This window comes from Cyprinodon tularosa, unplaced genomic scaffold, assembly GCF_016077235.1.
Source record: "Cyprinodon tularosa strain WSP-4 unplaced genomic scaffold, ASM1607723v1 ctg777, whole genome shotgun sequence".
NCBI lineage: Eukaryota > Metazoa > Chordata > Actinopteri > Cyprinodontiformes > Cyprinodontidae > Cyprinodon > Cyprinodon tularosa.
Genome location: NW_024039537.1, coordinates 25252 through 43189, shown reverse-complemented (window position 1 = coordinate 43189; position 17938 = coordinate 25252). Strand labels below are relative to the sequence as shown.

The 17938-nt window shown below is 40.2% G+C and overlaps 1 protein-coding gene across 2 annotated transcripts in view; it reads left to right on the top strand.

Moving 5' to 3' along the window:
- The window catches only part of asap2b (ArfGAP with SH3 domain, ankyrin repeat and PH domain 2b), a 77214-nt gene that overhangs the window by 44316 nt on the left and 14960 nt on the right, over nt 1–17938 (top strand). For both annotated transcript variants that reach the window (XM_038270784.1, XM_038270785.1), the window contains 9 exons: nt 2673–2760; nt 2850–2898; nt 2977–3143; nt 9303–9436; nt 11799–11893; nt 11974–12163; nt 14592–14677; nt 16572–16687; nt 17338–17405. In XM_038270784.1, coding sequence (XP_038126712.1) covers nt 2673–2760; nt 2850–2898; nt 2977–3143; nt 9303–9436; nt 11799–11893; nt 11974–12163; nt 14592–14677; nt 16572–16687; nt 17338–17405 — 993 coding nt within the window. The remainder of the gene's footprint in view (nt 1–2672; nt 2761–2849; nt 2899–2976; nt 3144–9302; nt 9437–11798; nt 11894–11973; nt 12164–14591; nt 14678–16571; nt 16688–17337; nt 17406–17938) is intronic.

The following is a 17938-nucleotide window of genomic DNA, read 5'->3' as shown; positions in this document are numbered from 1 at the left end:
CCCCTACTCATCCATCCATCCACCCATCCATCCATTCATCCATCCAATCATCCTCTACTCATCTATCCATCCATCATCCATCCATAAATAATCCATCCATCCATCAATCATCCATCCATCCATCCCCTACTCATCCATCCATCAATCATCCATCAATCATCCATCCATACATAATCCATCCATCCTCTACCCATCCATCCATCCATCCTCTACCCATCCATCAATAATCCATCCATCCAACCATCCATCCCCTACTCATCCATCCATCCTCTACTGATCTATCCATCCATCAACCATCCATAAATCATCCATCCATCCATCCCTCCATCCATCCATAAATAATCCATCCATCCATCCATACATCCATCCATACATCCCCTACTCATCCATCCATCAATCATCCATCAATCATCCATCCATAAATTATCTATCCATCCTCTACCCATCCATCCATCCATCCATCCTCTACCCATCCATCAATAATCCATCCATCCAACCATCCATCCCCTACTCATCCATCCATCCTCTACTGATCTATCCATCCATCAACCATCCATAAATCATCCATCCATCCATCCATCCATACATCCATCCATCCATCCCCTACTCATCCATCCATAAATAATCCATCCATCCTCTACCCATCCATCCATCCATCATCTACTCATCCATCCATAATAATCCCTCCATCCATCCATCCATCCATCCATCCATCCTCTACCCATCCATCAATCCATCAATAATCCATCCATCCAACCATCCATCCCCTACTCATCCATCCATCCTCTACTGATCTATCCATCCATCAACCATCCATAAATCATCCATCCATCCATCCATCCATCCATCCTTCCTCCACTAATCCATCCATCCATCCATCCTTCCTCCACTCATCCATCCATCCTCTACTCATCCATCCATCAATCATCCATCCTCTACTCATCCATCCATCAATCATCCATCCTCTACTCATCCATCCATCAATCATCCATCCATCCTCTACCCATCCATCCATCCATCCATCCATCCATCCATCCATCCATCCATCCATCCTTCCTCCACTCATCCATCCATCCATCCTTCCTCCACTCATCCATCCATCAATCATCCATCCTCTACTCATCCATCCATCAATCATCCATCCATCCTCAATTTTTCCAGCTTCCATATATTATCACTGTAGAAATATTGTTCATAACTTTATTTTTCAGTTTAATATTTGCTCTATGAAACAAGTCTGAAAACTCAAAATTCAGATTTTGTAAATGTGTGGATATATGAGTAAAAAACATGTAGGAACCTTTAACGCTAACAATGAGAAGCTAGCAGGCTAATGCTGAGCTTGCTAAGGTTATTTTTTTATTAGCATGCTAGCTCCTCTTTCATTCTCATACATCAGAAGCAGCTGTTCATAACGTATTCAAAATATTTCACATTGATGACAGATTTTCCAGATAAATCTCACCATCTAGTTTTCATGCTAACAAGCTAGTTTATGTTTTCAGCTAAAGAAGAATGAAAAAGTTTCCTTCAGGTTAAGATTTAAATGACTGGTTTGGTTGTTATTAACAGGTTAAGGTTCAAACAAGATGAAAAAGATGATGGTTCTTCATATTTCATCCTGAAGAGAGTGGAGCAGAACTCTCTGGACTTTCAGAACCCATCATGTTATGATGTGAAATAAAACTAAAAGTCCCTTAATATGGGTCACAGATCTGTTCTATCAACACCTTCATTAAACTTTGAGTCCACCCTAATCGGTGCAACATAAAAATGAAATTTAAACGTGTAAAACAAATTCTATTATTCTAGTAAAAAAAAAAAAAAATATGTATATATATATATATATAAATGAATATTCTTGGTTTGTGATGTTTTTATATCTTTAAACTCATAAATAACCTTCATCGTTTTCAGTTTAAGTGTTTCGTTTACAGTCTGTACAGGATCTAAAGACCCCATGCTTGTTGATCCCTGAACCCAAATGGGGTCACGACCCCCACTTTGGGAATTAATGCAGGGGTTCCCAAAAATGTCAGACTGTGACCCCAAAAATATTAACTCAACATCCTGGCAATCCCCTAGAATACATATTCACTAATTAAGCTGTATTTATTTAATGGGATATTTTTGAAATTGAATGTTCTATTTAATGTTGTAATCATATTTTAGACACAGAAGTAAATGTTACATCTACTTATTTCATGGGACATTCATATTTCATGAAATATTTTGCTCCTCATATACCTCAGAGATCATACAGCCAAATTGATTCAAAGTTTTCCATCTAAGGAAAACCAGTTGATTGCATCGACTCATTGACTGGAAGGCAATCCCTCACACTAAGCATGTTTGTAGCGACAGTGGAGAGGAAAAACTCCCTTTTAACAGGAAGAAACCGGCCATCTGCTGAGGCCGACTGGGGTTCAAGGAGACAGAAGCAGACATAGAAAAAGAAGCATAGATACAAAAGCCAGTCATTCATTGTCACACATATATATATATATATATATATATATATATATATATATATATATATATATATATATATATATATATATATGCTATTTCTAATTAAATTCTTCTAAAAGTGATAAAATAACTCATCAAGTTGAGGTTGGCCGGTTCCTTTTCATGTCTTCGTCTCATCCGTCTGTCTGCTTGTTTTAAAGCCCAACAAACCTCCAGCCAAACTCAACCTGCTCACCTGCCAGGTGAAGAGGAATCCCGACGAGAAGAAGAGCTTCGACCTGTTTTCACGTACGCCGCAGACTCGTCCCTTTGCACACGTCCCCTCATCACCTTCCCCGTGTTTTCCTCTGAAAGCTCCGTTTCTTCCTCTCTTCCAGATGACAGAACCTACCACTTCCAGGCCGAGGATGAGGCGGACTGTCAGGTGTAAGTTCTGGCGTCCGGAGCCTTGGTCGGCGGCGCGGCGCGTCTGTTCGTTCTGACTGAGATCTGTTTGTTTTTCAGCTGGGTGTCGGTGCTGCAGAACAGCAAGGAGGAGGCTCTGAACATGGCCTTCAAAGGCGATCAGAACGAAGGGGAGAACAACATCGTGCAGGAGCTGACCAAAGCTATCGTCGCAGAGGTGAAGAGGATAAGCGGCAACAACGGCTGCTGCGACTGCGGCGCCCCCAGTGAGTCCTCGTACCTCCAAAAAATATGGTGCTTAAAAATAATAAATAAATAAAAACAAACAGCTGGCCTGACAGTCATGGGCAGTGCTAGACGGGGGCCGACGGGTGCCGGTGCCCCTGTAGATCATGTCCTGACCCCTGTTATGGCCCCTATACTAAAGACATAATACTCAATGAAATTGTAATGATGATATGCGCTGGAACAGACATGGTTATTGATAGGTCCGTTGGATCTATTTCATTTTTTTTCCTTTAAAAATTCTCTTTTACTAATTATTTAAAAACAGTAAGGTGATAGCTACAGTGGGATTAAGATAGGATCCCAGTTTCATCTGCTAAATGTTTTTTTCAAAACAAATAAAAGAAAAAATACTCTGTTTGTGGCTGAATTTTTCATTTTTTTTTTTTTTATTCTAATTCAGATTTTATAGAAAACGGTCATTTTAACTTAAACCAACTCAAAAATATGAATGTACACTCACCGGCCACTTTATTAGGTGCCCCATGCTAGTAACGGGTTGGACCCCCTTTTGCCTTCAGAACTGCCTCAATTCTTGGTGGCATAGATTCAACAAGGTGCTGGAAGCATTTCTCAGGGAGTTTGGTCCATATTAACATGATGGCATCACACAGTTGCCGCAGATTTGTCGGCTGCACATCCATGATGCGAATCTCCCGTTCCACCACATCCCAAAGATGCTCTAGTGGATTGAGATCTGGTGACTGTGGAGGCCATTTGAGTACAGTGAACTCATTGTCATGTTCAAGAAACCAGTCTGAGATGATTCCAGCTTTATGACATGGCGCATTATCCTGCTGAAAGTAGCCATCAGAAGTTGGGTACATTGTGGTCATAAAGGGATGGACATGGTCAGCAACAATACTCAGGAAGGCTGTGGCGTTGCAACGATGCTCAATTGGTACCAAGGGGCCCAAAGAGTGCCGAGAAAATATTCCCCACACCATGACACCACCACCACCAGCCTGAACCGTTGATACAAGGCAGGATGGATCCATGCTTTCATGTTGTAGACGCCAAATTCTGACCCTACCATCCGAATGTCGCAGCAGAAATCGAGACTCATCAGACCAGGCAACGTTTTTCCAATCTTCTATTGTCCAATTTCCATGAGCTTGTGCAAATTGTAGCCTCAGTTTCCTGTTCTTAGCTGAAAGGAGTGGCACCCGGTGTGGTCTGCTGCTGCTGTAGCCCATCTGCCTCAAAGTTCGACGTACTGTGCGTTCAGAGATGCTCTTCTGCCCACCTTGGTTGTAACGGGTGGTTATTTGAGTCACTGTTGCCCTTCTATCAGCTCGAACCAGTCTGGCCATTCTCCTCTGACCTCTGGCATCAACAAGGCATTTCCACCCACAGAACTGCGGCTCACTGGATGTTTTTTCTTTTTTGGACCATTCTCTGTAAACCCTAGAGATGGTTGTGCGTGAAAATCCCAGTAGATCAGCAGTTTCTGAAATACTCAGACCAGCCCTTCTGGCACCAACAATCATGCCACGTTCAAAGTCACTCAAATCACCTTTCTTCCCCATACTGATGCTCGCTTTGAACTGCAGGAGATTGTCTTGACCATGTCTACATGCCTAAATGCACTGAGTTGCCCCTATGTGATTGGCTGCTTAGAAATTAAGTGTTAACGAGCAGTTGGACTGGTGTACCTAATAAAGTGGCCGGTGATATTGACTTAATAAGAAATAGAATTTTAATTAAACATAACTAAATAGAAATTTCACACAGCTATCTTGAATATATCTCAATATATTTGAATCCCTTGCTCTGTTTTTTATTTCATGCTTTTCTGTGCCCCGATGAAAACCCGCTGGCCCCCTTCTGGCCCCCTGGAACATTTGGTCTAGAACCGCCACTGCTGACAGTCAACCCTGAAGAGCTACGCAGCCGTTTTCTAAAACTGTTCTTCCTTCTGAGAAATCAGGAGTTATTAGGAAGCAGATCCATTATTCAACGGTTTCTGCTTAAAGGGAAACTACCAAGTCGACTGAAACTCTGATGTAAAATCTGATTATAGTTCATTCCTCAGCTGTTTGCTGTGGTTGTCTGACAAGTTTCTGTTAAAAAAAACAAATAAAAACCGAAAGCAACCTTCTGCTGCCGGAATAGGAACAGGAATCTTAACAATCTGCAGCGGTTGTTGAATCAGACAAGATTTTTGTATTAAAAACATCCTGAAATCATAATTTATTATAATGGTGACTGACAGGACGCCCTGAAAAGAAATTATCTAAAAATAAGTAAACATATCTTGAAATGAGTAGATTTACCAGTGAAATAAGTATTTATGCCCTTTAAAACAAGAAAATTTGGTATTATAAACTAAAAACAAGATAAGTATTTTTTATTGAAAACACAAATAACTTTTATTATTGGCAACGTGTCTCACTTATCTGCACTTTTTTGTTTAGATAAATCATTTCTTGTTATTTTTATATTTTTTTTTATTGAACTTTATGGTTCTCACACTGGATAAATGTACCTCTGCATTTAACCCGTCCCCTCGGGGAGCAGTGGGCTGCCATTGTGCGGCACCTGCAGAGCCATTTGGAGTTTAGGGTTGTTAAAGGCTGTGTCTGCACCTTGGAGCTCTATCTCTCCGGTTCTTTTTCCTAAAAAGAGATCACTCAGGACAAACTCTTTAAATAACATTTCGACATGACAACAGATTTTTATATAAATTATAATCTTACTCAGATCAGAGAAGTTGCTTAGAGTTACAGAAGGCAGCTGCTCTCTCAGGAAGCGGCCCCGATTAACAGTTAAATATTTTATACATCTCCAGTCGGCCTCATCATCACATTTTACATCAAACACGTTACACAGCAAAAAATGGAAATCTAAATGAGTCATTTTTGCTTAAATTAAGTGCATTTTTTCTTGAATTGAGGAGGTAAATGACTTACTTTGCCAATGGAACTAGACAATTTACATTTAAAATAAGAAAAAAAAAATGCTTTGTCTTATTTCAAGTGCATATTATCTAATTATCTTATTTTAGGAGTAAAAATACTCCTTCCATTGGCAAAGTATCCTATTTATCTGCTAAAATTAAGGGTAAATACACTCAATTTAAAATTTGTTTTTACTTATTTCTAGATGTTTTTTGCAGTGAGATGAGGAGGCACACTACAAAAACAATCTAGAAATAAGTGAAAATGTCTGAAATTAAGTGTATTTACTCTTAACTTGAGTAGGTAAATGAGATAGTTTGCCAATAGAATTGGTATTTTTACTCTTAAAATAAGATAATTGGATAATATGCACTTGAAATAAGACAATGCAATTGTGTTTTCTTATTTTAAGTGTAAATTGTCTTGTTCCATTGGCAAAATGTCTCTTTTATCTCCTCAATCCAAGAACAAATGCCCTTATTTTAAGAAAAAATGACTTATCTAGATTTTGATTTTTTCCAGTGCATCCATGCACTGCAAAAACCATCTAGAATTAAGTTAAAAAATTCTTAAATTGAGTGTATTTACCCTTAATTTTAGCAGATAAATAAGATGATTTGCCAATGGAACTAGTATTTTTACTCCTAAAACAAGATAATTAGATAATATGCACTCGAAATAAGACAAAGCAATTGTGTTTTCTTATTTTAAGTGTAAATTGTCTCGTTCCATTGGCAAATTATCTCAATTGCCTCCTCAATTCAAGAAAAAATGCACTTAATTTAAGCAAAAATGACTCATTTAGATTTCCATTTTATGCAGTGTGGCTCCAGCCTTATCAAAATATTGCACTATGTTCTTAGCTGAAGATTATAACTGTATATCCGGACAGAGGAACTGTCCGAATTAGATAAACTATTGTGGAAAGCATCAGTTCTGACGCGCAATAGGCAGCTAATATTAAGGTGTAATAAACTCACACATCATCAATGATAATTATCCTAACACCTTCTTGCTCAGGGACCCAGAGTGGAGGCTGTGGGGATCGAAATGGGTACTTGCAACCTTCTCAGAGAACATTTGCTGGCCTTTGCTCTTCTAAAGCCAGGCGTACACTGCTAACCTGACTCCGCCAGATGGATTTGCTCCGCATATCCATCTGGAAACCTTCCGTTGAAGTAATTTTGGGAAGGGGCAGAAATACTGGTTAGCTGATTGGCCTATGTTGGTGATAGACGGGCCAAATAAACCAATCAGATCAACGAAGCATATGACGTACTAACAGAGCGACGACGAAGAGGAGCCAATTGATAGATCAAACTCTTGCTGAAACCAGTCGGGAGAAGAGCAAAAACATCTTTACCTCTGAGAAAAGCCTCCAGAGCAGTGTTTTGCTCTTCTGTCAGTGAAGAAATACTCTGTAATTCCGATAGAACTTGCTCAATAGCCACGCTAACGCTAGTTTCATCGGCTGAAGCCGCCATGTTCTTTAGACTGAACTGTCGCGCTTCTCGTTGCGTCACACCTCAACCGGCCTCAAAGCCAACGCTGATTGGACGTTCGTTTGGTGAACGGCTCCAAATTTTCTTTAACGGAGAGTCTCCAGACTGATCTGCGAGTGAAACCTTGAAAGCTCGCGAGATCAGGATGGTCTCACGAGGCTAGTGTACACTGCACCATTTTTTGCCCTTTTTGGGCCGATTTTCCAGTCGTGCAAGAATTTTTTCAACTTTCAGCCTCATCGTGTGTCGTGTAGTACACAGGGGGTGACGGGGGGGCCAATCTGCCTCCCATGACCACTTTCCGATCGGGAATCGTGAGGTTGGGAAAAAATCAAACATGTTTGAAATTCAGTCAGCCGTCGTGAGGAGTTCGTGGGTAAAACCTGCTGTTGAAGCAAAGCTACGACACGATTTACCAGAACCTTGAGCACTGAGCATGTGCAAACAAGGGAGTTCTTCCTCTTCTTCACTCAGATTGACGAGTCCAACCAGCGCCCTCTTTCAGCGCTGAGTCCAATGTGTGGCTTTTAGACGTACAGCGTAAGCAGGTATATCGCATCAGACCATCGGACCGAACAGTGGAAGAACAAACATCGTAAACTGTGAACTTTTAAACCCTGTGGGTTCGTCGTACAGTTTAAGTTGGACGTCTTCAACAGGGGGTCTCCGACCCCTAGGGTGTCCTCAGAGGTACTCCATTGGGGTCCTGACTGCGTCACAAGACACAGTCCAGCATCCCCCTTGCACAAATGATTCATAAGCACACATTAATTTTACAATCATCACTGAATAAACCTGACATTAGACTTTTTTTTTTATATTCTTCCTGCAATTTTATCCACTAATTGAAATGTCTTTAAATCCACATTAACATGAATTCAACACACAGTAGTAAACAGATAAATGGAGGCATAAGATGTCTTTCAGTCATCAATGCAACATTCAGGAGCTCTTTCAAACCTGGGCACCGTTTCATTCACAACACCTGTCCCATCAACCAGGAAGCAGAAATACTTTAATAATCCCTGGGAGGGATTACTTTTATTACATTAATTTTATTACATCTAACCATCAGTTTTACTGCAAAAACAATCTAGAAATAAGTAAAAAAAATTTGTAAATTAAGTGTATTTACCCTTAATTTGAGTAGGTAAATAAGATGATTTGCCAATGAAATTAGTATCTTTAGTCTTAAAATAAGATAATTAGAAAATATGAACTTGAAATAAGACAATGCAATAGTTTTTTCTTATTTTAAATGTAAATTGCCTTGTTCCATTGGCAAAGTGTCTCACTTTCATCCTCAATTCGAGAAAAAACGCACTTATTTTAAGAAAAAAATGACTTACTTAGATTTCCATATTTTTGCAGTGTTGGGGTCCTTGGCCTAGAAAAGGTTAAAGATCCCTGGTTTGAGTTGTACCTGCATGCAATGATTGAAAATATCGCACGGCTTAGGTCATCCGGGAGATTATTAGAGAATTTAACAATTTAAACAATTAAGTCAGATTTTTCTTTTGTTTTATTTATCAACTGGGAGCTTTTATTCACCAAAATAAAAAAGAAATGAATTTCCTGAAGCTGATCCCTTTGTGTGTTATTAATCTATGTAATCTGACTTTGATTTTTGAACTGAAATGGATCTTGCAGCTCAGTCCCTTCATGGAGTAAATCTATCTCAGTGAAACATCTCAGGTTAGATCTTCAGCAGACTTTCTCCTCCTCTTCCTCTCTCCAGGTCCCACTTGGCTCTCCACCAACCTCGGGATCCTGATCTGCATCGAGTGTTCTGGGATCCACCGGGAGATGGGGGTTCATTACTCCAGGATCCAGAGCCTGGAGCTGGATGTTCTGGGGACGTCTGAGCTGCTGGTGAGTCCATCTGAGGACCAGGAGGTTTTTACTTCAGTAGTTTTCTTCATGGGATCTTCTGAGTTCTGCTCAATGCTTTTCCTTCAGGCTGGAGCTGCGTCTCACTCAGTTTCTCCTCCTAAACTTTTTTCAGAGGAATGTTTTCTGTCTTTGCACTCATACCAGGTCATTCGTTTCCATGGTAACTGGTGATGAGACTTAAACATCCCACTCTGCTTTGCAGAATTCATGTAATTCAGACACTTCAGAGACTTTTCTAGCTTGTTTATGATCCCTATAATGTATCTCCCCCACTTAGGTTTGCATTAGGACTTTGACTAGGCCGCTCCAAAACATTGGTTTCTGCCTATGGATCAGGATGGTTTTGCAGAACCTGAATGTGTTTTATTTCAGTTAGAAACTGATTTATTTTATGTTATAGATTAGAGCAGACTTAATGGTTTCATCATCGCAACATGTGATGTCATCCAGGTCCTAGAACAGAAGCTGCTCCTTGGTTTTTACTCGGGTCGAAATCTAGCAGAAATTATAAAGTTAGCTCTATTAAATTTCATCAGGGTTCCAATTGTTATAACTGAAAATTGGGAAACTGACTGAAACCTAAAAATGCTCTCAGAGGAAGATTATCTGAAAATATAGTTTTAACTACATGAAATAACCTGAGATGAATCGTCCCCAACAGGGCCGGATTTAGGAAATGTGGGGCCCTAGGCAAACACAGGCAGAAGGCACCCTGAACTGAGAAGACAACACATAAAATAGACCCATCATAGACATAGAGAAATGTTAATAGAATAGACATCCATTATCTGTTCTAGGTTGTGTCCCTCTCTTCTTGTCCCTTTTCTTCTTGTTTTCCTCTCTATGTTTTGTACTCAGCTGACTTTTCATGCTGTCTCTAAAGGAATGAAAGATTTTTTTCCAAGCACTAAGCTCACTTAGCTGATTGCTCCTTCCTGTGTTTCCAAAAAGGCCAAAGTAAATAACCCAGGAAGACACGCTTAATACTATAAGCCTTCTGATGGCATTTTTTTATTTTTGAGTTTTTACGGGACTAGTGGCTCGTTTTTTCAACAGTAGGCTGACAAGAAGGAGGTATGAGGCGGGGGGGGGAGACATGCGGCAAACGACCACAGGTTGGATTCAAGCCAGGGTCGGCCACGTCGAGGACTAAGGCCTCCATACATGGATCGTTAGCGCTAACCACTGCGCCACCTGCACGCCCCTGATGGCATTTTAATCAAGGATAGGGAAATCATATTTAAATGTCAAATCATTCTGGTTTGAACATGTATATAAATGTTCTCTTTATCAGACTATATTGTCCCAAAAGTTAGAAAATTTCTATAAAAAAAAAATCCTGTCCTTAAATCTGTTTTTTTTTTTCATTATCTTCTGCAGGCCAGTTAGTTCTACGTCAGCCTGAACACCTAAATTCAGCCAATCATATATCAACGGTCATCTGTCAATCAAAAGTTTTCTGTCATAACATCTTGATTCATATGTCGCAGCTAATATACGCAACGGCTGAATAAAGAGATAAGAATCCTTTCCTTTCCCATTGAGCTGCGTCCCAGTGTTCACGGGGATGGACGTCTGTGTCTTCGGCAGGCGTAGAGCTAACAGAACTGGCAGCGTTGCGAGGCAAGGGCTCAAACATGTACGGCTGGAAGCCTTCTACACCAAACCAAGCTTCTGCCACCCTGGCGTCCTCTTCCACAACATCTTCGTCCCCGCTTTCCTCCTCTAAATAAAAAATGGATGACGGAGGAGACTCATCCACGACCTCCGACACTAAACTCTCCTCCTCTTGCATGTTTCCGCTGTCCATAGCGTTCCTTGACAGCGTCGTTTCTAAGTCACCAATTTAGTGCTACTTGGTCCAATGGAATTTCCCATTGGGAACCTACTAGCACTAAGATGCTAACTAGTTAGCATCTTAGTGCTACTTGGTCCCAATGAAATTTCCCATTGGGAACCTACTAGCACTAAGTTGCTAACTGGTTAGCAAGATGCTTCCGACAAACCGGCCACAACCAAACATGCTTGCAAACCTTCCCTTGATAAACGACCAGTCACATTCACTTTATTCACTTGTGTAAAGTCGGGCACTCGAGAGAATTCGGAACTTCATCCGTTGGAACAACTGATTCCCTACGACTTTAACTAGACATATAAACAGAGTTTTATTTGGCTGCCAGGAACTTGGGGCCCTAGGCAGCTGTCTAGTATTGCTTAATGGTAAATCCCCAAACTGATCCTAAAGATCAGGACGATGTTTTTCTCAGACATCAGCATCTCTTTGGTCGGATTTCATGATCGACTGACAGCTGTTGGTCTTTATCTGTTTCTTGTCTCTCAGTTGGCGAAGAACGTAGGAAACGCCAACTTTAACGACATCATGGAGGCAGATCTGGAGGGACAGGGTGTAACCAAGCCGGATCCAAAGAGTGACATGTAGGTTCTGATGTTACCCTTCGTCTGTCGTTAAACTGCAGGGTGACATGATTCACCTGTCGTTTGTGGGTCTGTTCCAGGCAAATGAGGAAGGACTACATCACGGCCAAGTACACGGAGAAACGCTTCGCCCTGCGGCTGTGCGCCGACGCTCAGTCCAGGCTGCGGACTCTTTACGAGGCCGTCAGGAACAGAGACATCATGTCACTGATCCAGGTCTACGCTGAGGGGGTGGACCTGATGGAGGCTTTCCCTCAACCCAACGAACACGTACGACCCGACATGTTACACATCCTCTTTATAGGAGCTATTTTTCAATTGTTTGTTAAATCTTAGAATTTATTTTGATATGTTAATTAGAATAGGTTTTTGGTTAGTGATTTAGTTCATTAATTTTAGCTTGGGATGTGGGCGTTTTTACAGTATTGGTAGGTTTTAGGTAGCATATTATGCACATGGGTGGTCATAAGTTTTTTTTTTTACCAGTCTCAGTCGCAGTTTTTAGTCTCATAGCAGAATCCTGTGAAGATTGTAACCTGGTTTGTCTGAACGGAGAATAAATCGAGCATCTTCTAGACTGCGTGAGCCAGAATCCAACCTAAATAAGATCATTTGACTTCTGTTTGTAGAGATATTTTAAAACTGATCCATATTTATTTGATCATCTATATTTTTGTTCTCTCAGTGTAAAAAAAAAAACCCCAAACATTTATATAAGATGTTTTAGAAGAGACCTTAATTGGGGCGACAGTGGCGTCGGGTGTAGGAGTTTACCCTGAAATCGAAGGATTGACGGTTCAAGCCCTGAATTTCAGTGTCGTTGTGTCCTTGGGCAAGACACTTCACCTCCATTGTCTACTGATGGCGGTCAGAGGGCCCGGTGGCGCCAGTGTACAGTAGCCCTGCTTCTATCAGTGAGCCCCAGGGCAGCTGTGGCTACAATGTAGCTTGCCACCATCAGTGTGTGAGTGACTGAATGTACAGGGTTCCCGCGGGTCCTTAAAAAGTCTTAAAAGGTATTGAATTCTTCAAAATAAAACTAAGGCCTTAATTGGTATTAAAATGTCTTAAATCAGTCTTTCGTAGGTCTTAATTTTTAAAACATCATAAATAGGATTGTTTTTATTACGATTTATTTTTGTAATCTAAATAAAACGTTAAAATCGACAAATTTTTTTTATTTTAAAGAAATAACGGCTCGCCATTATTGGTTCCGTCCCGATAGCGGAACCAATAAAGCGTTGTTGCGGCCGGGACATTTGGGAGATGCACCATTAACTTTTTGTCTGGAAAATATGAGCAAGTGTAAATGCAACCAAAATTGTCTCCAGCCAAGAGTTTTCTCCATGGCTAAAACCAGGGAACATACATGAGGCTCAGTGGATTTAGTGCAAGAAGTCATTCAAGCTCAGAACGATGGGAATTAAGGCAGTGGAGTCGCACATGCGAAGCACGAAACACAAAGCGTCAAAATGGAGTTACAGAGAAACAGCCGGTATTTCTGAGTTTAGTTCCACCCTTGTCTCTGCAACGCCTCCACTTATCACCAAATCAAACATACTAAGAAAACCATACAAAGAAAAATAGCTGCAAAAAGACTTAGCGCTGGTTATGTTGTGGCTTTAAAACTGATTAGTTTTGTTCCCTGCTAAAACAAAGTTTGTGAATTCAGTTAAATAATTGTTCAAATATATCTGTCATTTGTGTGTTTTTAGTTTTCTTCCTGTATGGGAAGCTTTTCAAAATTTGAAACATTAGTGCAGTGGTTTATGTTAAAATAAACCTTTGGGTTAAGTTGATGCAAGCAGGTTTTTCTTGTGTTTCTTGTAACTTTGGTCTTAAATTTTTATTTCAAGTGGCATTAAAAAGTCTTAAAAAGTCTTGAATTTAACTTGACTTATGCTGTAGGAACCCTGATGTAGTGTAAAGTACAGGCCATTTATCATTTAAGTTAATTAATAAATTAATTTTTTCATGAAACCATCCCATGTCCGTTTGGACAGAGTTCCGTTATGTTGTACCAGGCACTAATATAAAAATGGCGGCGACCTGCTGCTACGGTACCCTTGGAAAGGAAACTTTTGGAAAGTTCAAAATTTGAAAATTGAATCTCAGGCTACATTTTTGAAACAAGAGCAGAGAATAAAAGTTTATAAATCTTCTTGGGAGCCTTGAACTGCAATGGAGACGGTCTATCATATAGAGAAAGTATGTTGCCACGGTAACATTTCCTAGTTTAGAGGAACAAAATCAAAGAGGGAAAAGATGCATTGGAACAGACATTTTATATTGGGTTCCACCTTTTTTTTCTGCACCACTTTAGCAGCTTTTTGCTATTTTATTTTACTTTTCTTTTGGTATTTAATTAAATTTCTTCTGTAATTTAAATTGTATCTTTGCACCGTTTTTTTGATTTTGTTTCATAAATTATCTTTATTAGATGAGCATCAATATTTTACATTGGCCAGAAGGTTTCCACAAATTCTCTGGTTGTTGCATAAGTTAATATTTGGTCAAAATGTCCTTTATGACATATTCAGTATTTGTTTATTTTATGTTCTTGTTTTTCATGTTTTTTTTTTTTGTGGATCTCATTAGGTGTCTGACCCTCTCCCTGCTATGTAACTGGAGTTTGCTTTGATTGTTCTTCTTGCCTGCTGTTTGCTCTGAGTGTAACTTTAATGTTTGCGTCTGTTAGGAAGCCGGAGAGACGGTTCTCCATCTTGCCGTCAGGATGGTGGACAGAAACTCTCTCCACATCGTCGACTTCCTCGCTCAGAACAGGTAACGTCTCTCCGTCTCTGTGATCCCTGTCCATGTCTGAGGTCACCACAGCGCCCCCTGTTGACTCTATCTGTTTAAAAACAATCCACTGGACTTAGTTTCCAAGTTTGAAGATGTTCCTCTTCCCATCCAGGAAGATTTTTCAATTCTAAATGTCAAAAATAGCGTTGAGTTCCAGGCTTTGTACAGTAGCCCAACAAAGCCTTGTTTTTGCTTAGAAAACATGCAAATTGTAATGGATGAACGGGTCCACCCCTTTAGAATGGAGGTTGTTTGGGTTATTTTGTTAGGCTGCAATGCCTAATACATTTCTACGTCTCTGAATGTTGGGTTGTTAAAGAGAATTGTTGGCCTAGCTCGGGGGTCGGCAACCCGCTGCTTTTTAATGTCCCCCTTGCGGCTCCTTGGAGCTTTTTCAAAAATGTATGAAAATCTTTTTTTTTTTTTTTTTTTTATATGGTGTGCATGAGGCCAAACAAAAATGTATTATATTTTCCAATGCTGTAAACATTTGTGTAAATTAATTTAAATAGCCATAGAGGTCAGTGGTCATAACTTGGAAAACAAAGCTGCAGCTGTGGCTCAGACCGTGGATCCTAAAGGGGAAAAAAGGAAGATGGCTGATGAGAAAAGAGGATTCAAAGAAGAATGAAGTGAATAATTTGCTTTCATTATCAATGCAGAAGGATTGCCTGCATTTTTGCTTTGTAATGACCGACCACCAAGTTGGGAGTTAGAGGAAAAAATGCGATTGCAGAACTTCTGGATCAATTAGAGGGGAGCAAAGATAGATTTAAGAAGTAGATTGCATCTCCAAACTCCAATACTGCTGCTAGTTTTGTTGCAAGGATGGAAAAGCGTCTTCAGATACAACAGGTAGCGCTCTGAGGCAGGGATGGGAACTTTCCCCAAATTATAAAAATATAAATCACACCAAGGAACGCTGGTGACGGAGGATGTGGGATTTCTTCCTCATGACTCAATCAACTCCTCCCAACAGAAAACACGTCCACCACAGAAAGATTTCTTTATCGTGTTTCTAGAATTTCATCAATGCAACAAAACCTAAACCACTGTTAGGTTTGTTCAAGGATCACTATAAAATTAATGTGTGCTTATAAAACATTTTTGATAGGGGATGCTCCACTCCTGTCCTGCCTTGTAATTCTGATGGAGCATTCTGTCTTCATGAACTGATCAATTGTTCTGTCAGAACAATACTCTGTTTGTAACCATGTGTCATGTGCTGTTAATAAATGCTCTGCGGAGGAGGTCCAGTGGGAGACTGGGAGTCTGGGGTTCAACTGTCTCTCCTTCCTGCAGGAATTGTATCCATAAATTGTGTATTTCAGTTCTTCTTAAGCAAAAACCTACATTTTATGAACTCGACATTTTGGTGCCGAAACCCGGGACCTCTGCATAAAACACAGAAGGATTTGGTTGCAACAACCACGTGATGAAGAGCGGTGAAGCGGCGCGTGGTGAGAGCGTTTACTGCTCCTCCCTCACCTCATGCTGCCATGTGACATTTTCTCCAGGATAAACATTTAATCATGAATGCTTTTTATATATTTAAGCATACGTAGTCCCTTTCTATAGTGGGCTAATACACTTACAGCCCCTTTTCATACGAAGCATATATAAGACTCTTACATTTTTGCAGCTCCAGACAGATTTATTTTTTGTATTTTTGGTCCAATATGGCTCTTTGAGAAGTTTGGGTTGGCGACCCCTGGCCTGCCTGAATAGGTGTGGTCTCTGTTCCTCTGTAAAGGGGTTGGGGTGATAGCAGGAAAGAATCAACTCTATTGCTGCATTTTAGGTTTTTGAAAGCTGAAACCTGAGTCCTCCCCCTCTGTTTAAGGTTAGTTTTTCTTCTCTGTCTGTTTTTCAGCGGGAATCTGGACAGACAGACGGCCAAAGGCAGCACGGCGCTGCACTACTGCTGCCTGACGGACAACAGCGAGTGTCTGAAGCTGCTGCTGAGGGGCAAAGCCTCCGTCTCCATCAGTAAGATTCAAACGGCTAATATGACACAGGACAGACCTGCTGCTGGTGGGGAACCAGGATTCTGGAGTCATTTTACAAAAAACTAGTTTGGAGAACAAATAAACGCAAACTGAGCAATCAGTTAATTGGAGGCTATTAAGGAGAAGCATCTCTTTGTGTTATCGATGATAATTTTAGACTCGTATGCAGGAAACAGCTTCCGTCCCGGAAGCACGATCCATCCTGCGCATGCGCCAACAGAATAACTTTCTGGTGGCCAATGCTTTGTTTATCTTTCATAAATATTGCATATTCTAAAAACAAAAAAAGCAAAACATTTAAAAGCCTTTGGACCGTTTCTGTGACTGCTCTGAGCATGTCCGATGATGACATCACACAATACAACGGAGAGAATGTAAAACGTATCCGTTTATTCCAGAAAAGTCTTCAATACTTTCTATTCAATGTAGTTTATCATTATTTAATGTTTTAAGTATATAGATACTGGTCTGACAGAACCGCGGTCCTTTTGAAGGTATCTTGCAGAGGGGGCTGCAAAACTGCATCCAGTTTCACCAAAATCATGCATAAATTAACCTGTAAATCTGATGCTTCCTCTCTAAACCATAACATTCATTCTAATGATCTGATTTTTTTATTTTTCTCCACAGCAAACGATGCTGGAGAAACTCCTCTGGACATCGCTAAACGTCTGCGGCACTCCAAGTGTGAAGAGCTGGTAAGATTTTACTGGTTAAATGTTTTATTTCTCTTTCTTTTATCTTCTTCTGTAGCAAAGGCTGACAGAGTTTTCTCAGGATCCCATTATGTCGCCTAAAACACCAAGTTTTTGTCTTCAGGTGATCTGAGGGAATCGAACTTTGAATGCAATAATTTCTGATATTGCTAGTAGCCAAAATGTTTTTATCAGTGGATATATTTCTTTCCTCACACAACGTAAAGAGTCGTGCAGAATAAAACGATTTACAGAAAAAAGAATATAGTGTATTCGTTTTTTTTATACATTTTTTACTGAACCAAAAATATATACAGTATAATATTTACTTCTGGCTATCCCAGATCATCCCAGATCAGGATAGGTTTGAGGAGTGGGAGGGCTCGATGTTAACCATTGTCCGATCTCCCAGAGCAAGTAGTTTTTATTGTTGGGAGATCAATGATCGCAAAAAAAATGTTTTATCACTCAAAATTACTTTAAAATCACCGACATTCGATGAAAACGACCCACAAGAGTTGCCGGCGCCTTTTTTG